We start from the raw sequence: 21435 nt of genomic DNA on the forward strand, positions 1-21435 counted from the left end.
GAAAATGTCATGATGAAATTTATTACTGTGTATAATTATATGCTGACAAAAATATTAAAAATAGAAATATCAACAAAGAGTTCTATATGTCCAGAAAAAAACTCTTTCAAAATCAAGGTTCATACAGGTTGAAATAAAAGAGTAAAAAGCATACATCTGAAACTATATGAAAAGTTAAAGATCTCAGTAAAGGTAAATTCAACAAAGGAGCATTATAAAAGCTATTATTATTTTGATAATGGTAGATAATTCTACTTGGGCTTACATGATTTAAAAGGCACAACACATACAAATGTATGTGTATCCACTTCGATAGATAGATAGATAGATAGATAGATAGATAGATAGACGGACAGACAGATGGACAGATGGACAGACAGACACTATGTCACAGGGCTAACAATGCTCTCCATAAGAGCTGTATACTATCTAACAAAGCCCCAGTAACAGACAACAAGCATGAGAAACTTCTGTTCAAATAGTTAGTCAAGCTAGTCCAAGTGGCTCTCAAAATAATGAAGGTTATTGCTGTTGCCCTTACCTGCTTCTTGGAGGTTGAAGGTAAGACTCTATTGAAGATTACACCATATAACTCAAACACGGGACTCAGAATATCCAAGGTGGGTCTAACCTGAAAGCCTTTCTACACAGTTTTTTCATAGTACCAAAAAGTACTATGTAAGCGGTCAAGAGAGAAAAGCAATCAACAATCCTATCTATCTGTGATGCCAATAAACTGCAATAGTGACTAGCATGGCAAGATATTTCTAAGGGTACAATACTGTCACTCATATCTTGGCAGTAACCAACAGTTGCCTAATTGGACTTAAGGCCCATTCAATAAGAGCAAAATCATGACTGGTACTGAGAACTAGCCAACTAACCCGGGCAAGTGAAGTCACAGAGCTTGGAAGAGAACCTACTATTATCACTTTACTTGACCAGCATGGTTGCTAACTGTACTCTAAAACTTATCTGTGTAACCACAGATAAATACAGCTCTCATCCCTCATCAAAGGACCTTCCCTTTACAGCAAATGGAGACCATTATAGCAAACCACAACAGATCAAAATGCAGAGACCTGTGGCTCATGTAGAGTCCAGCACCAACTGATACGTCCACAGCAGAACTCCTGCACTGAAGGCTCCAAGGATTTCATGGAAGTGGGTGTTGGGGGGGCATGATGAATGTAAGGGGTAAAGGAGCATCCAGTCTGCTGTGAGAATGTGTCTTCTAGAAGTGTCAGAAAAGCTTGACTCAACATATGCTAACAATATGGTTGCCTAAACAAGACCCGAACAGTGGTAATATCAATAGACATGTTAACAGAGGATAGAGGAAATCCCATAGAGTTCTGACCCTAGACAAAGAACTATGGGCAACTGATGAATGCTGAGAGCATTAGCCTCTCCCAGAGATGAGATTCTGGCTAGTGAAAACAAAGTGGTCAACCTGAAATCATATAGACACAAGCCACATTAAACAGACTCAGCAGGTTTATTTATACATTTATGAACTTAAATATATGGTAGTAAAAAAAGTTGGTAAAGGAGAGGCCATCAATTTTAAAGGAAACTTAAGGGAACACATGAGAGAGGTCCCAGGGAGGAGACATGATAGGGTTGAAGGGAAGAAGAAATGCAAAATTAAATTAATTCTTAAAAATATAATAAAAAATTTTAAATGGATTAATAAGTTTAGCTTTTTTTAAATTTCTAGACATAAAATGCATAATAATTTATGATGCCCACAAGTGAAAGGACAGTCAGAACTACAAAGGAACAGTTTTTATATTTTATCACTGTTAAAATAAGTTCAAAACAAGGGGTTATAACTTTAAGATGTTAGTTGTAACCTCCATAGTAACCACAAAGAGTACAGCTACAGGATACACTCAAAAGATGATGATAAAGGAATTAAAGTATTTTTCTGCAAAAAAATAAACCCACCAAGCACCTCCTAAACATAAAACAATAATATGGGAAATAAGATACAAGAACAGCTATCAACCATTGAAATAGACATCAAAATTAAGACCTTCCCTTATCAGTAATTAAGTTAAATGTAAATGGCTAAATTCTCCAGTCAAGACAGAGAATTTCAGAATGGATTTTCAAAATAAAAACAGGGTCTGGAGAGATGGCTCAGTGGTTAAGCATCCTGCCTGTTCTTCCAGAGGTCCCAGGCTATATTCCAACCTGTGCATGGTGGCTCACAACCTTCTCTTACTCCAATCTCAGAGACTCCAACTTTATCTAACTCCAATCTCAGAGGCTCCAGCCTTCCATAACTACAATCTCAGAGGTTCCAATACTTCTTCTGGCAATGTATGCACAATAGTGCCCAGAGCATACATGCAGGCAAACACATATAAACATAAATTGGTTATTTTTAAAAGAAAATAAATAACCAAGGCTGCCAGCCCTGTGTATGTGGGCTATACAATGGAAGGAAGGAAGAAAGGAGGGAGGGAGGAAGGAAGGAGAAGGAAGAAGAGTATGAACTAACATATGCAGCATGAACTACAAGTCTCTGCAATTATTATACCAGAATACTGTACACTACACTGTTTAAGCAGCACAAGGGTAGAAGTTCCCCTTCACAGAGCTGCTAGTGTTGGCTCTCCCGGGCCTTTCTCCTTGGCTTGTAGACACCTTCTCTTCCTCATATCCTTCCCTGCCCTTCTCTCTTTGCCTGCCTTTGTCCAAATCACTTCCTCTTTTCAGAACAGAGGGTTAAGCCCCACTCTAAAGATGACAACTTTTTTGTAATCACCTAAAATGTCTTTTCTCCAGATACAGCCACATTTTGGGCTATTGTGAGTGAAGATTTCAGGATAAGAAATTTGGGTGAATCTATAATTCACCAGATAACAATGTGTGGGCTGTGGGGCCCTATTACATCACAGGGAATTTCTATCCAACTTAAGAGTTTAGGAAATACCCTTCTACGTTCTCCATAGCCTCAAATGAACTCAAATGAACACCACACACAGAGTTCTTTGTTTCTCAGGGCTATCTCATCAGACAAAGTATTCCCACTCATGGTGAGTTCTTTTCTTCTAAAGGTTAGGCATTCAGATGGCCCTCCTAGATTAATGCAGATCTCAGACTCTGGGTCTCATCTGTGAACTCCAATATTCTTCAGGGAATACCCAGGAGAGCCCATTGGTCTCTTTTGAGAAGGATGGAAACCAACCAGGAAGAGAGTCTCAGGTAGACCCTTCCTTCACTTCATCCAGAGCCCTTCCTAAAGGTTGTGTGTGCTGACATTGGTTGTAAATAGCAGTGGTCATTTTAAAAATCTTGGACAAGATGGAATAAAAGAAAACACGTATAATAAAATAAAACAAAAAGCATAATTCAACTAGACCATGTTTATAAGAAAATCACTTTAGATCCAAAGACATAGGTTAATTAAAAGGAAAGCCCATCTCATGTACTAATAATGGGCAAGGCAGACTTTACAAAGCATATTACAAGAAACAAAGCAAGATGTATACTAAGAAAAACATATTTAACAATCATAAATATTTGCATCTGAAACACAGGCTATGTAAATAAATATATGAAAATGGATGCACTGAAGGAAAGCAAACCTATTTCCACCATCATAGTTGAAAACATGGATAGCCCACACTCAGTGATGCACACAACAGCCAGCCACAGAATGAGCGAGAAAGTTAAAACAGCTAGAGTTGACCTTGAACACAGGGACGAGGGATGTTAGCCCCTAAGACTGAAAAGTCTCATGGAGCTGGAAATGTGGCTCAGTGGTAGAGCACCTGCCTAGAATGTATGAGGCACTGGTTTCAATGCCCTGACAGACCAAGAAAGGGGGATGGAGATAGAAAGAGAGGGAGGGAGGGAGAGAGGGAGGATTCTCATAGAACATCAGCTCCATAAAAACTTAACTATTGGTAGCTGACAAATGGTTGGAAAACTTAACAATAACAGTCAATTACCATGTATTTCATGTTAAATATGATGAAAAAAATAGTCAAGAAACTAGAGAGTTAGTTTTCTTTCTCCTGAACTACTATAACTGAACCCAGGAGTACACGTGCTACAGGCAGACACGTTTCATCAAACTAAACTTCCTTTTAAATTTTTGTTTTGACACAGGGTCCCATGAGGGACACTTTTTTCTGTTATCTGCAAATTATGAAGAACACAGCTGCTCAAGGGGAATTAATTAGTGTCCCACCAGCTTTTAGAAATTTAACTGGTAGCTTTCTAGCTCACTGCAAGAACAGTAGGAAATGGCTGCAAAACTCTTCAGGCATTATATAATATATACTTCAGTTCATTTTATGCAACTATAATTTAATAATGCATCTTTAAATTTGAATACATTTGATTGCAAATGATGCTGTGTATACTGTCCCCATGATTTAATATGTGCTTATAGATATATACATATATCATACATAACTGTGTATTTGAAATATATATTCCATATATGAACATTGATACACATACTTATATAGAATAAATACCACAACATAAGGAATGAATGAATATCAACTCCCTTATTAATAGAGGGATTACTGGTTTGTTCTCAAAAGTTAGGTGACCTTGATTACATAAAATTCTATTGTCTTCATCTACAATTTATTTAACTTCTGTGTAAAAGCATATTACAAGCATAAACCACTGAAAGACATTAGAAATGCCCTTTAGAGATGGAATGAAGAAATCTGATCAGAGAATGACACGTGTGTGGGGAGGTGGGAAAGACACCAGATGGAAAGAATCAGACTCATTCAAATCTTCCAGTAGAGCAGACTTTAACTCCTCAAACTTAAAGGTTGGGGAGCCCGAGGCTATGAGAATCAATTCGGATTCTCGAAAACTAAATCCCATTCTTCTCACATAAAATTCCAGGAACTTTAGGAAAAAAAAAACTGCTATGAAGCTGTTTGTATAAAGTTACCTAGATACCAGCAGCAAAGACCCCATGACACCAGAAGACATGGACTATGTAGAACACCAAGGTCCATTCATCCTGGTCACCATCCTGAGCATCTGGGTTACCCTCACAGCATTAGCCATGCACATGTCTGTAAGATGTGCCTCTTTTTCTCTCCTTCTTCCCTCACATCCTATCTTTTTTGTCCTACATGCAGGTAACCCCATGGTTACCTATTCTACATCGACCCTCCTATAATGTGTTGTAATGGGCTTCAACCTTCATGAAATCAGGTTTCCCAAGATCTCCCCGATCCTATGGCCACACAACTCTCCCAGACCATTTCCCTTCCTCCGTCCTTGAGTATGTTAACATATATGGCCATTTTCTCAAAATCCCACACTGGAGTTATGACTTATTCCATCAAGTCCAGCATCCAAGGCAGACCTAAGCTTTCCAACATCTTAGCTCTCACGTCTCCCCAGGCTAGTCTTGCAGCATCCCTGACATCAGCCTTCTTCTTTGATTATGTTTTTACACACATTGTTTCCAGTTCTCACTGAAGACAGAGGCCAAGCCCAGCCTCCCTCGGTAGTCACTTCAGTTACGAAGTGTACAGAGCCTGACACTTATGAGTGCTTCAGTACTGTGCTAACCTGAATCAGTGTGTGTGCCACCAGAGTAAGTGAAGAACACCAAGCTTGAGGGACTCTTTGAGGGTCGACTGTACTCAGAGTATGGTCCCCACATGGCATCCTGTCACTTCCACAATGCTTGCTTTCTTCCTGTTTCAAGTATAATTTGCCCAGAAGTAATGTAAGACCACTGCTTCCACAGTCACATGATCTTCAGTACCTTCAAGAACCTACATATGTTATTAAGTGGCACAAGGTACGTTAATGATTAAAGCATGAGCTAACCCATCACTCCTTACTCTAAGTACAAACTGGCTGACTAGCTGCGTGAAAATGGAGGCAAGGTAATGATGTAGGCAAAAGGGCGCATAGGTCACACAAAACTAGTTAATACCCTCAGCTACTATATAGGGCATGGAGAGGTGTACTGGGTAGTTTTGTGTGTCAACGTGACACAAACTGGAGTTACCACAGAGAAAGAGAGTCTCCTTTGAAGAAGCCTCCATGAGATCCAGCTGTAAGGCGTTTTCTCAATGATCAAGGGTGGACGGGCCCAGCCCATTGTGGGTAGTGCCATCCCTGGGCTGGTAGTCTTGGGTTCTATAAGAAATCAGGCTGAGCAAGCCAGGGGAGGCAAGCCAGTAAGCAGCACCCTCTATGGCCTCTACATCAGCTCCTGCCTCCATGTTGCTGCCCTGTGTGAGTTCCTGTCCTGACTTCCTTTCATGATGAATAGCAATGTGGAAATGTAAGCTGAGTAAACCCTTCCCACCCCAACTTGCTTCTTGGTTGTGATGTTTTGTGCAGGAATACAAGCCCTGACTAAGAAGCCAAGCACATTATAGGTTACGATGAAAGCAAGCAAGGAACCCCAACTGTCATACATTAAGTAAATGGGGGTACTCTTACCATTCCCATGCCAAGTTCTGTGAAGTCCGACATCCTGAAACAGCCTCATGTCATCCTGGAAACATGGCTTCAGCCCTCTCTCCTCAGAGTTTCTAACACCTCTTAAATCACTATGTAAACCAGGAAGGCCTTGTTCTCCCCTCTGCCCCATCCATCAGTGGTACACAGTCACTTCCATGGCCATCTATTTCTGTGGAATGAAAAAGTAAGAGGACACTGGCCCTGAAGCAGATGCCCACCACGGGCGTTTTAAAGGTCAGCTCTCTACAACCGGTTTCTCTAAGTACCCGGCAAGTGGTTCCACGATTGTGCCTATTTTTAGTGCCAAACATTTCACTTACCAGATTGAGCTGAATCTACAATTACCAAATGTTCTCGATCACATGCATACTATCTTATTCTTTCCAAAACAGACCTGGTGAAAAAAAAAAAAAAAAGTGCCTCTGCTACCAGACTTACTGAAGCAAGCACAGCCATAATATGTTTTTGAAGGGACCAAATCCCAAAGGAGATATCCTGAGGATGTTTTTGCTACAAGTTGGCAACTGCCCACAGAGTTCATTTGGTCTTCCCAAAGATCCAAGAAGGATAAAATACCTCTGATATTCACCAGCTGTGGCTACCTAATATTTTATAAAAAGACATTTATCTATCATCGTTAAGTTGTTAATATTAACTGCTTGGAACCCCTGATATACTATCAAGGTTCTCCTGCTCTGATCCTAAGGGAATTTGGAAATAGGGCACAAAAGAAAGATCTAAGGATAAGAAGGAAGGAGAGACAGACACCTCCCATCTTTTTCAGCCAGACCTTGCCTGAGTTTGTCCTTTGTACATACTGTTTTTACTAGATAAACCCTAGTCCTTTCATCAGAAGTTAGAAGTAAATTTTTCTTAATGTGGAAGGTTTTCTTAATGTGGAAAACCTTAGCACTTGGTAATCTCCCTTGATCTTAAAAGCAGCCCAGAGAAAATCACTGACCTCCAGTAACCCAGAAAACCAATTCACTTCTCTGTTTCTCCACTCCCAACCAGTTCCCTCTGGTGACAAATCAGGAGAATTAACAGGGCAACTGTACATTAGTAAATCTAAAAAATGTAATGTCTTTCTATGGTAACACTCATGACATAAAGATTATATCAAATGTCCCTGTGTTTTTGGTAAACTTACAGACCATAAAAATCAGTACCAGCTGTCACTACTCAAAGGAGAAGTTTAATGGTTTGATAGAGTACAAGGCAGGACTCTGTGGAGAGAATAAATCTTCATTTAGGGTTTCCAGCAAAAGCATCTTCCAGTCTCAGTGTGAAACACCTGGCACCATCTTGATTTCTGCCCCTGAACTCACTCCAGAGCAGAAAGCAAGGTAAAGCAGGCCAACACCTTCTGCCAAAGGCTATGAAAAGGGCTGAGTGTGCTACCCATGGGCATGGCAGTGATGGGGTCCACTGTCATCTTAGAGAAAGCTTGGAAAAACCCTGACAGAATTGTGGCTAGAGTTGGTTAGGTAATGTGGAGAGAGAAGTTGTGTCCAGTGGCAGAAGTTTTCTGGAACATGACAGAGAGTGGTAACAATTCTGCAGCTGGGCAGCTCAGGGTGTCTAACCTAGAAATAGGATGGCATAGCAAGATCCACATTGTCCTTTGTCAAGAATTATTAGTCACTTTCCTCTAATCATGTCCTCCAAATAGGACCAAGCTCCTGCAATTACAAGGCTCCAGAAACCCAGAAAGTTGTAAGATTCACAAGACAGTATACATAATCTATAACAGTCGCAGGGCAAAGGGGTCCTGCCAAGCCCACCGCACTGCCTATGAGTTGAGGTTTCTTTCCATCTCAACCTTGCAATGCTGAAGATAAATGAAAGGCCAGCATCTGCACACATCCATGTTCACACAGGAAAGGAAATGAGTCTTACCAGACCATCACAGTTGCTAATGGCAACAGAGGTTCCAGGAATGTCCATGATGTCACCAACATAGGCACAGCTAGTCTGCAAAGGCTCTGATCTCCAGCTTCCCTCTGAAGCACTTCCATGTGGATGGCTGTTTCCGGAGTCAGTGGTATTCCCAGGCCTGGGAGCTGCCTCATGCCATTCCACCACAGCTCCAGGAGCTATGAAGTGAGTATTTGGCTTTAGTCGAAGATGAAAATCTCTTCCGAATGCTGTGACGTTGAAGAACAATGGCTCTGAGTTAGACGACACGTCCCTGGGTGACCTCTTTTTGTGATTTGCAGAAAGAATGTGGGAAAGATAGTGTCCTTTTAGATTTGTGCTAACTGGTGTCACCAGCTCATACTCTCTGTATCTCTTTGTTGGTAAATCTGTGGGGGTAAAAAAGAGAATTGTAAGACATCAGACAGTAGGAGAACATGGCATAAAGCCCTACCTCACAAAGCTAAGCCTCGCTGCAGGGAGATCTGTCCTTGAGCTACAGCATGGGTAATACTTTCTGATAACTAAAATCATCTCTCAAGTGCACTGAGAAAATCCAATTATTATATTTTTAAAATTTATTAAATCGTGAACATTTATACTGTGTTGCTATATTTAAGAGCATGAATATGTCTCTATAAACTATATCTGGTTCATTTAAAATTAGGACATATGCCTAAAATAACTCGGGATTCCCATAAGAACTTTTAGCAAAGTTGCCATCATATAAAATTTCTTGATTTTATTTTATTCCCTGTAGATAGCTAGAGTCTCTGTCACATCCAGTATCTTCCTTTGCTGCTTCTAACATAAAGTTAGGATTTATACACTAATTTTAACACTATAGTTTATGGTTTCTTTTCCAACCTAACATCCCTGAAAATCATATACCACTGATAGGAAACAGATTCAGGAAGAACCTGATTCCAAAGTCAGCAACTGTGAAGCTTGAATACAAATCCAAATTATACTCCAAAGCCTACACTCTTTTTCACTCTTCTGTGCTATGGTACTATGCTGCAATTGGTAATCCTGATTTAAAAATAAAAAAAAAAAAAATACTAAAAGAAGTAACCAAAAAAGAAGAAACCACAATCTATAAAATTGACATACAGAGACATGAGAGTATGGTATTCTCATTTTATATTGTATTCTTTCCAAGGGACAGGTGTCTATCTGCTTATGTATTTGGAACCCACCTTATAACACAGGTGGCCATCTACATACTAAATTATATCTCCCAGTCAAGACTACCTCCCCTAGGCTGTTTGACTATATGGACTTGGGAAAAATAAAACAACAATAAATACTGCAGAAAGAAACACAGAGGAAATGAGCATGAAAAAAAGGAGGCATGGGAAAGAGAACCTGTGAGCATGAGTTTAAAGACTCCTCACTTTCAGAATTCTTACCCAAAACTACTCTAGTAATGTGCTCATGTTACCTGACAAAACTAACTGAATTGCAAGCAATGATTGTCTATAGAAATAAAATCTTTGCAATCCATTAAAGTATTTAAAGCCTAAGATCCATAATGAACCAACAATGTGTGCATGTAAGTGTCTTTAAAATCACTGTGTCCTCAAGGAGGAAAGTCCCAAAGGACGGATGAGACATGCTGTAACTTGGAAATTTTTAGTGTAGATGTCAATGTTATGCCATGTACATTGACCAATGCAACCAGTCTTGGTTATGCACACGACGCAAGCAATACATCTGCAAGAATCATTAGACAGAGGAACAGTGAAAACTCTTCATAGCAAAGTGAAGGCTACCTCTGACCTGGAGAGCTGAGCTGCACATCCCTAAAGTAACTAAGTGAGCATGACGCTGGTCTCCCTTACAACCAAACCCATAGCGAATGCTTCCATGAAATCTGGATGAAAACAGGGCTGGAAATTTAAAGAATGAACACAAGAGTTACAGGGGTAGAGTAATGGGTATTGGGGAGGAACTGTTCACAGGCAGGTATGAATCAAGCCCATGCGTGAGACATGAGAAGACACACCCCAAATAAGGTCCATATGGACAATAGACCACCTTTTATTCACTTGACACTCAATATACAATAACCAAATACATGGTTTTCTATACATCAAACTCTATAACCAGATGGATTTCTTCAGTGTGTGTTAATTTTTGGTAACCACACAACTTTTTCTTTGTGTATGCTGCTAGTCATACTGTCTTCTAGTTCTACTCAGGACCCAAGAGCATCTCCCCTCCACAAATCTGTTATAACTCTGTCTCCAACCCTCAGTTCACTGCTTCCAGGGAAGAAGCGAACAATGCTTAAACTTAATGTATGGATTTCCCATCTCCTCTGAATGGAATTCACACAAGGAAGTCTAGACAACATACTGATGCCTGGATTAAGAGACTGGAGAATACGAATGTAAGAAGGTCCGTCCACACCCAAGAGGATGACGAAAGCAACATGCAGACAGTGAGCCGTACATCCTAGACCCCTGAGACAGTTCCAGCTCAGACAATGTGCTCTGAATTTTTTATTTAAAAGAAAGATGCTACAGAAAGCCTCTTTCTCAATGCTAAATAATAAATCATTTTTAAATGTACACATAAGAATCATTTCTGAAATGAAACTCTGAATCAGTCATTTTCCCCTTGGGAATGAGGGTTAGTAGGGATAAGATGAATGCAGCAACCCCTAACAGCCTGGAGCTTACTAAAGAGCTCCCCAACTGTCTGCTATTTATTGGCAAACTACTTTGCTCTGTGAATTGTGCATGGAAATGCATGGTCTCTAGCACAGCAACCACATTAGGTCGGTATTATTACCTTTATTCTATAAACGAGGAAGCAGAGCTAAGCCTGCTCTCAAGCGAGATGCCTGAGAAAAATCTCAGCTCTGACCACTTACTTGACTCCTAAAGGAAACTCCACATTCTCATCCACTTGGGTGCAGATGGAGCGTCTTGCTGTCAATTTTTATCTTAAGCTCTGAACTATGAAGGAAAGCTAGCACATAACACAGTTTCAGTAACTTCTGCAAATGGCTATATATTCTAGTTTGGGAAGGAGAGATGGGGAAAGTGGGTAGCAACTTGAAACTACCAAAAGCATTTCAATCACAGATTACAGTTACATAAAAAACCAAAGTATGTCCAATATTCATGTACTGGATTTTAAAAGCATGTGCTTGACAGACCCTAATTCTATAGAGCAGTTCTGTGTGTGGTTAGAAATGAACAACAGGACTCCCTCACCCACCTATGCCTGACAATGTCATCCTCCCTTATGTATACAGCTGGGGCCATGGGTCCCTCCCTATGTGCTCCCAGGCACATAGACCCTGGGAGCTCTAGTTGCTTGGTATTGTTGCTCTCCCCGTGGGGCTGCAAACCCTTTCATCTCCTTCAGTCTTCTCTCTCACTCCTCCACTGGGAACCCCATGATCAGTTCAATGGTTAGTTGTGAGCTTCCACCTCTGTATATTTCAGGTTCTAGCAGACCTCTAAGGAGACAGGTACAACAGGCTCCTGTCAGCATGCACTTCCTGGCATCTACATCAGTGTCTACCTTTGGTGACTGCACAAGGGATGGATACCCAGGTAGAGCAGTCTCTAGACAGCCTCTCCTTCAGTTTCTGTCCCATGCTTTGTCTCCATATTTGCTCCCATGAGTATTTTGTTACTCCTTCTAAGAAGGGCCAAAACACCCATACTTTGGTCTTCCTTGTTCATGAGCTTCATGTGGTCTGTGAGTTGTACCTTGGATATTGGGAACTTTTGGGCTAATATCCAATTATCAATGAGTGCATAGCATGTGTGTTCTTTTGTGATTGGGTTACCTCACTCAGGATGAGCTGTATACGTAGGGGAGGATGAGAGTGTCAGGCATAGGTGGGTGGGGAAGTCCTTGGTCCAGTGAAGGCTGGACACCCCAGTGTGGGGAAAATTGTGGGTGGGGAGGTGGGAGTGGGAAGGTGGGTGGGGGCATACCTCATAGAAGAAGGAGGAGGGGGATGCGATAGGGGGTTTCTGGGGGGGGGAGCGGAATGGGGAAAGGGATTACATCTGAAGTGTAAATAAAATATCCGATAAAAAAAATTAAAAAAAAAATAAAAATAAAAATAAAAAAAAAGAGGCCAGGCAGTGGTGGCACACGCCTTTAATCCAAGCACTTGGGAGGCAGAGGCAGGCGGATTTCTGAGTTTGAGGCCAGCCTGGTCTACAGAGTAAGTTCCAGGACAGCAAGAGCTACACAGAGAAACCCTGTCTAAAAAAAAAAAAGAAAAGAAAAAAAGAAAAAGAAAAGAAAGAAGTGCCCTTCCGGTCTGGGCCAGAGCACTGAGCAGATCTTGGGTGGCAGCTCTGCCCCCAACTTCCGGGAACCCAGAGGAAGCGGGGATCCCAGGCGCTCTAACTCGGGCAGTATCTTAGGTAAGCAGACAGCAGGGTCTGGCCTAAACAGGGAGTAACTGGGACCCACAAGGACCCAGGAAGTAACTCCCGGCCTGGAACACTGGTCCCTTCCGGTCTGGGCCAGAGCACTGAGCAGATCTTGGGTGGCAACTCTGTCCCCACCCTCCAAGAACCCAGAGGAAGCAGGGATCCCAGGCCAGGCGCTCTAACTTGAACAGTGTCTTAGAAACTAGTTCTCAGATCTGAAGCCTGGATCAGACCTCTGCCAGGTCTGCTGTTGTGTGGACCCCGGATTCCACCTGAGACATACTGGAAGGTCCACTCAACCCAGAGCCACAGAGGAACAACTGAACTCAGAGCGTCAGACAACATATCCTGAGATATTCTAGAGGAGACACTGCACCCAGAACAGCAGACAAATAGCTGGACTGCTACCTTGGAGGCATCATATCCTGAGGCATCCTAGAGGTACCACTGTAATCAGTGCAGCTGAAAAAGATCACAGAGGCATCTGGACCCCTAGGAGATCAGACACAAGCTAGATAACTAGAAAGACAGGCTTCAGTCAGAGACAGCAATTACAGGCAGCACTAGAGTTAACCAGATGGCAAAAGGCAAGAGCAAGAACGTAAGCAACAGAAACCAAAGTTACATGGCATCATCAGAACCCAGCTCCTCCATCAGAGCAAGCCCTGAACACCCCATCACACCAGAAAAGCAGGATTCAGAATTAAAATCACTTCTCATGATGATGATAGAGGGCTTTAAGAAAGACATAAATAACACTCTCAAAGAACTTAAGGAGAGCCCTGGTAGACAGATAGAAACCCTTAAAGAGGAAACACAAAAATCCCTTAAGGAATTGCAAGAAAACGCAAACAAACGGGAAAAGGAATTAAACAAAACCATGCAGGATCTAAACATGGAAGTAGAAACAATAAAGAAATCACAAAGGGACAATACCCTGGAGATAGAAAACCTAAAAAAAAAGATCAGGAGTCATAGACACAAGTATCACCAACAGAATACAAGAGATGGAAGAGAGAATCTCATGTGCAGAAGATACCATGGAAAACATTGATACAATTGTCAAAGAAAATGCAAAATACAAAAAGCTACTAACCCAAAATATACAAGAAATCCAAGACACAATGAGAAGGCCAAACCTAAGGATAATAGGTATAGATGAGGGGGAAGACTCCCAACTTAAAGGACCAGTAAATATCCTCAACAAAATTATAGAGGAAAACTTCCCTAACCTAAAGAAAGAGATGTCCATAAATATACAAGAAGCCTACAGAACTCCAAATAGTTTAGACCAGAAAAGAAATACTTCCCGCCATATAATAGTCAAAACATCAAATGTACAAAACAAAGAAAAAATACTAAAAGCAGTAAGGGAAAAAGGCAAAGTAACATATAAAGGCAGACCTATAAGAATTCACCAGACTTCTCACCAGAGACCATAAAAGCCAGAAGATCCTGGACTGATATCATACAGACCCTAAGAGAACACAAATGCCAGCCCAGAATACTATACCCAGCAAAACTCTCAATCATTATTGATGGAGAAACCAAAATATTCCATGACAAATCCAAATTCACACAGTATCTCAACACAAATCCAGCACTTCAAAGAATAATTGGTGGAAAACTCCAACACAAGGAGGGAAACTACAACCTAGAAAAAGCAAGAAAGTAATCTTCCAAAAACCGTAAAAGAAGGTAGCTACACAAACATTATCTCCACAGATGTTAGCCCAAAAGCTTGGATTAGGGAAGACTCAACCCACAGACCACATAAAGCTCATGAAGAAGAAAGACCAAGAGGGGATGCCTCAGTTCTACTTAGAACGAGAAACAAAAATGCTCAAGGGAGCAAATAGGGAAACAAAACATGGAACAGAAACTGAGGGAGGGGCCATCAGGAGACCATTCCACCTGGGTATTCATCCCATGTACAGCCACCTAAGCTAAACACTGTTGTGGATGGCTGGAAGTGCATAATGTGAGGAACATGATATAGCTGTCTCCTTAGAGGTCAGCCAAAGACTAAAACACTCAGAGGACAATGCTCACAGTTAACCACTGATATGATCAGGGGTTTCCCAATGGAGAACTTAGTGAGAGGACTGAAGAAGCAGAAAGGTTTAGTGACCCCAGGTGGAAAGCAACAATACCAAACAACCAGAGCCCCCCAGGGTCTAAACCACCATCCTGGGGACATCATAGGGAGGGACCCAAGACTCCAGAGGTATATGTAGGGGAGGATGGCCTTGTCGGACATAGGTGGGAGAGGAGTTTCTTGGTCCCATAAAAAAAAAAAAAAAATTAACACAGAGTGGGGGGGGGATGTGAGGGCGTGGAGGGGATAGTGAGGGGGGTAGGTGCGGTCACTGCCTCATAGAAGCATGAGGAGGGGGATGGGATAGGAGGTTTCTGGGTGGTGGGAGGAAGTAGGGTAAGGGGATAAAATCTGAAATGTAAATACTACAATCAATTTTAACAAGCGGAAAAAAAAATTGTCAGAACCAACATCTTTAAAAAAAAAATGTCAGGCCCCCTGGGGGGGGGAATTTTTTTTTTTCTTGATACTAAAACTTGTCCTGAGAATTGTATATTGCAGAATACACAGCCTTGGTGTATCTACTCATCAAGCATACTGAGCAGACCTGGCCAAACCTCCGATGTCCTGGAATTCCATCTGGATTCAGTGAAGACACAGCATCAGAGGCTTATCAACTTACTCTTTTCCCTACCCCTCTTTTAAAATCTCAATGCCCTTAATCAGCTTGAAGAAGTTAAAGAGTCAGTGCCCCTATTCCCTGAGCTTGGGGACTAATGTGGTTAATAATGGTCTGTCTTTCTAGGGAAAAGTAGTGGTTTTGTTGGAACAGGGGGGATTAGCTAGGACTTATTGCATAGCCATAACCTACTGGTAGAAATCTGTATAATTATTATCAAGATGAAGTTATAATTTCTTAAATGGTATAAAATTTACTTTGATTTCAAATTTAAGGTTTTCATTGGTATGAGCCTCTTATTAATATAAAAATGAGATGAATATTGATACTCTCATGGGCATTGTGCCTGTATAACACATTTAGGAATACAAGGCTTAGACCCAGTCCTTCTTTAACTTTTTTAACGTATTTGAGATGGTTAGACTGTGAGTTAAGGGCCTATAGCAAATTCATGGTTTTGAGTTCATTGTTAGGGTGTTTTCCATATTTTATTTAGAAATAGCTGAGAGGAGTGAACAGACCACAGTCCAGGTTACCTTACATGGATAGTTGGTTTTCAAAACAGCAGAAGTCCATAGAACTGACGCTACAAATATTTATATATTAATGTCCATTTTGATTAGAGACCTGTCTGCTCCTGACAGCTTCCTGTTGTGGATTCTAAGAAGAAATTGAGCATCCTTGGAGTTACTCCAGTTGTGTGGTGACAGCCACTAGGCAAGAATTGCCTCTCTCCATCTACAGACAAATTACTGTCCAGAAAAGGACACACATGCAGAATAGTCGACTGATTATATCTGCTTAGACAGAATAATCAGCCCTTAATAATCCTGCATCACTAAGGTCTGTCAGATGATGCTGGGCCAGAAGGCTGAAGATTTGATGCTCCAACATTCGGTAGTATAGGGGCTTTTCAGGTGTTCAGCAGTCTCTATAAATTGGCTAAGTTTTAGAAGTTATGTTTCGTGCTTCCCATAACTTCAGTTAACTCAGTCATTCTGGATTTCTGATGGAGTTGAAGACCTATAGTCTCATAGACAATCCTGGCTATTTACTTTGAGAGAAGAGATAACAGAGGTTTTGGTTAGTCAACAAAATGATGGACTGGGTATTAGAACTATCTTGTACCTCACTGGTACAATTAGGAATAAGTATGCTCTAATTATATTTTGAGAGAAAAGTTTTACTTTAACAGGAAGAGTGATATGTAGAAGGAGCTAAGTGGGAAGGAGTACTGAGAGGAAGAGATGGAACAAGGAGAGAAGATGAAGAAGAGGAGAAGCTAGGTGATGAGAGAGAGAAAGAGAGAGGGGGCATGGAGGCAGATGTTCACATGTCTCCACCAGTCAAAGATAGTTTTTATATCTAGGTTGGGTATTGGGTTACGCTTCTGATTGAGCATAACCAAACTTATAAATCCTTTGATTAACATTTTTTAAAAAATCGTATAAAAGCAAAAAGGAAAAGGGGGGCATGGGACAGGGGTGTTCTAGGGAGGGGAAATGTGGAAAGGGGATGGCATCTTAAATGTAAATAAAATATAAAATAAAACTAAAAAAAAAAAAGAAAGAAGAAAGAAGTGAACAACAGTATGTAAGACATCAACAAGCGGAATCAACTATCGCCTTGATCAAGATGTTTATTATCCATGAGTTGTCTCCTTGGTTATCAACTAGACATTAGCCATAGTTCAACATCATGTATTTGTCAAGAAGATGACGTGATATCAACCAATGACTCTATGAATACTAGCCACTAAAAACATAAATATAATTACTTACTAATTAAGAAAATGACATGTTCAATTTTTAAAAATAGAGATATATGACTCCCTGATCAATGAAATAGAATAGAAGATCTAAAAATAAATGTGTAGACATATGAAGACCTGAGAAGACATAAGAAGATTTTTTTTCCTTAGTAAGAAGTCAGAAATTCACACTGGAAAGTAGACAGCATCTTTACTAAATGGTGCTGGTTAAAGTGAGTTGTTTCATGAAGAAGAATGCAAATAGAATCTCACTTATCACTCTGCACAGAAGTCAACTCCACGTGAATCAGAGACCTCAACATAAGGCTTGATACACTATGTATGATATAATAAAAAGCGTGGAAGAGCCTTGAACTCACTGGCACAGGGAAATACATTCTGAACAGGTCACCAATAACACAGCACTAAAAACAATTCAAAAATAAGAGGTGGATTGGGGGAGAGGAGGTGAGGGAGGAGAGCTGGCAGGAGAGGATGGAGGGGAAATTGTGATCAGGATGTAAAGCAAATTAATTACTTAATTATTTTTTTAAACAAAGAATAGGCCTCATGTCCAGCAGTAGATGGTCAATACAAAACAAACAACAGTATCTTTCTTTGGAGATTCTTTGTCTCACAATGTTAAGTCAGGACATTTTTTTTTTGAACCTTACGGGTCCAGTTTTATTTTCTATGGGACTCTTGTGTGTGCAAGTATGTGTGTCTCTACACCTACATATATTTCTTGTGCATTTTCTTTACTTCTGTTTCTTATTTGGTTGTTTTGTCTTAATTCTGATTTGTTTTTGATTTATCTGATTGGATTTTATTATTATTTTTTTAGGTGCCTGTTTTCTAATGAGAGACAAAAGGGATGTGAATTAGGATGCTAGGGGAGGTGGGGAGACCTGGGAGGAGAGTTAGGGAGGATCTTGGAGGAATATGAGAGGACCTAGGAAGAGTAGGGGGAGGAGAATCTATGATCAGAATAAAAGAAAAAAAAAAAGAAATTATACACTTGTCAAAGGTGATGGCTGAATGACCAAAGTATTAACTATGAAGTTTCTGTAGGCCTTAACTTTAACAAGTATGGAGTACTTAAACCATCACTAAGCCTTACAATTAGATAACCCCACTGTTACTCACTCATGACCACAGCATCACGCAGGAGAAGAGACTTTTCCACAGCACTCTGACATATGTGTTTGTACAGTCCAGCTTCTCTCTTAGTTCTGTGGAGGAATCGTTTGTCCCCATACCTGACAACAGCCACTTCAATAAATGTCCCACATCATCTCCATTTTTTGCTCTGATCCTTTTCCTTTCCCTACCAATTCTGTTAACCTTTAAAAGCTTAGAAATCTTATTATAAATGTTTATTTGTGGATTTTTTTTCCTCTCTTCTTGAAAGCTTCAAGTGAGCAAGAAGTGTATCTGTTCTCTTCACTACAGAAGTCAAAGCGGGTCAGTAGATTTTTGTGAATAAAGAAATGAATGAGTGCAGTTTGAACCTGCAGAGTATCTAAAAGTAACACACATTCCTCTCCTAAACCATAATGTTAGTACAAAGCCATCAAGAAGGACAAACTGACCCGGACCTAGAGCCAGAACTCTGTCTGCAAAACATGTGTATGTTTCTCCCAGATCCTACCAACTTATAAATCAATTATCTCACTGCATTCACGCCTTACAGCTTAAGTCACCAAGAATAAGTAATGGATGAAATTATTAAAACAGACCTCCAGGAAGGCAGACATGGAACCTCTCATTATCAGCAGTAGGAAATCAGTTCCCACACTAGACTAGTCAAAAAATAAATTTTAATTAAAAACCCATCTGTCTATCTCTCTATAACATACTTAGAAGGGGAGACCCAAAATGCTCTTAAAAAAAAAAAAAAGTAGGGAACGGTCCTTAAGCTATGGACTATATGAGGTATATATGAAGCATAAGAAAATTTCATGTTTTGTGTTGGGTCTCATCCCTAAGATATCTCATTATGCAGATGCAAATCTTCCAAAATCAGAAACAAAATATTTACAGTCTGGGCATTTCAAGTAGGAGCCCTCAGCCTATGTTTAGAATTATTTGACTTTATGTTTGAATATCAAAAATAGTGGATTTTCTTAATACTTTCAACACTTAAAACATTTCTGAGGTTTTCGACCCTTTTACACACATCTGTGATTTAGTGTGACACTGTACACACAATAAGCCATCAAGGCAAAGTGTTTTCAAAGAAAACAGCCAGTGGTTCACACTGCAGCTGAAATGGGTCAGTTTCCTGCTGAGAATCTTTAACTTATCTAAATAAAACTGAACCTTCCTCTTGCCCCTTTGACGTCACCATCTCCGCACGCAGTGTGCAGACGGCCATAAATCAGTGTCGGGAAGTTATATCATATCAGATTTTCCCAATTACGGTCATGGTCAAACCCTACTGATTTTCTGCATAAACTGCCACTTCTTTTCTTCTACTCACATTTTAAGTTCCCGTTACCTTCGGACACAATGCTGCAGGTTCCAAGCCCAAATTCTCCACACACATTATTTTACTAAATATTATGTAAATTATACCAAAATTCTGTACAAGTCACTGTCCAGAGAACTATTGCAAAGCACCAGGTCTGTATCACTCCCTTAGTGATAGCAGTAACCTAAGACCCTCTATGTCCTCTCATCCATAAAAATGAGAGTAACTATATTTGCTTCAGTTACTATAAAAATGAAATGACCCAATCGATAATCGATAGAATAGTATCTACTACTGAGTACATCCATAAATAAATGTGTGTGTGAAGGCAGGGGCATATATATATATATGGGGGGTGGGGGGGATACCTAGCCTGAGTTCAACTTCCAACATCACACTAACAACACTGACAAAGTAATTACCAAATTTACCATGCTGTTCTTTCTGAATAGTTTGCCATTATTTCCTGGCAAAATTATAACATTGATTATCTTTATTCATGTTAGACCCCAAACTGCTAACCCAATAGTCTCATAAACAAAACAGAAATCTAGAGATAAAGCAACTTAATCTAAATCAACACTTAAGTTGGGCATTTAAGGCCCTCTGCAGTGTGTTCTCAGCATCATGCCTATTAGTCTCAGGAAGCATAATGGTGTCTCAGTAGGCCTGGCTTACCCCCACCCCCCACCACACCTTTGCAGCCCACTCTCTGGAGTACCAGGGAAAAGACTGATTGGTGAATCCACCTGGGCCTCCAAGACTGGCCTCCAGCCCCATTCTTTCCAGGAAACCAGTGCATAAGGGACAACTTCCTTGTATAAGCTTCCACAGTTCTCACTATTAAATCATGTGACACAAATTAAAGCCACCAGTATAAGAGGTTTCCGGTTACATGTATGTGCCCTTTGATTTCCAAAATGTTAAGAACTCTGGGACAGAGGTGTAGTATATTAATTGGGTTTAATGTCCCTCTCAGAGTGTGGGAAAGAAGAGAAAGATGGCTCTTTAGGGGACAGTGGTTTCTTGGGAGTGAATGTTCCATGTGGGGTTGGTTGAGATACCCAGTAATATACAGTGACTATGCTCTGGGGCCATCTCATTTTCCTTATACATTTAGTCACAGGTGCTATAATAGGGAAAATGTGACAGTTGTCCTTCTAAGTATGTTATAGAGAGATAGACAGATGTCTCATGAAGGATACCAAATGTCCCCAGTACATGATAAAGCTCACATCTCAGAGATGCACGTGCTTAGGTGTTCTACCACCAATCAAGGTTTTTCCAGGCACAGGGAAACAATTAGCAGACAACTGAGACTGAAGTTTGTGTCCTTCCTTCCCCAAACACAGAGACCCAGGTGTGGCACCTGAGTACTAACGGTCTGGAGTCAGACAAGCCTGCAGTTAGGTTTGGGCTCTAACCTGACGAATGCTTTGGCATCTTACAAGCAAATTGTGAAAATGAAGGCTCACCAAGAGAATGTGTACAACAGAAACCGCAATGCTAAAGGAAGAACCTGCTCCACTTCACACAATTCAAGCACATGAAAAATGACTTACCATCAAGAGGAGGAAGTTCCCTCTATCCCTCAGCACCTCTTCCCTACACTCCCACTCCGGCCTGGAATGTCTGGTGTGGCTAGAAGGACCATAAACCTAGGGCGACAGAGGACCTAAAATCTAGACA

General features: G+C 40.6%; 1 protein-coding gene across 2 annotated transcripts in view; it reads right to left on the bottom strand.

Moving 5' to 3' along the window:
* Adamts3 (ADAM metallopeptidase with thrombospondin type 1 motif 3) overlaps nucleotides 1-21435 on the bottom strand; it is a 212053-nt gene that overhangs the window by 179425 nt on the left and 11193 nt on the right. For both annotated transcript variants that reach the window (XM_034509359.2, XM_076938761.1), the window contains exon 3: nucleotides 8377-8783. In XM_034509359.2, the coding sequence (XP_034365250.1) occupies nucleotides 8377-8783 (407 nt within the window). The remainder of the gene's footprint in view (nucleotides 1-8376; nucleotides 8784-21435) is intronic.

This window comes from Arvicanthis niloticus, chromosome 7, assembly GCF_011762505.2.
Source record: "Arvicanthis niloticus isolate mArvNil1 chromosome 7, mArvNil1.pat.X, whole genome shotgun sequence".
Taxonomy (NCBI): Eukaryota; Metazoa; Chordata; class Mammalia; order Rodentia; family Muridae; genus Arvicanthis; species Arvicanthis niloticus.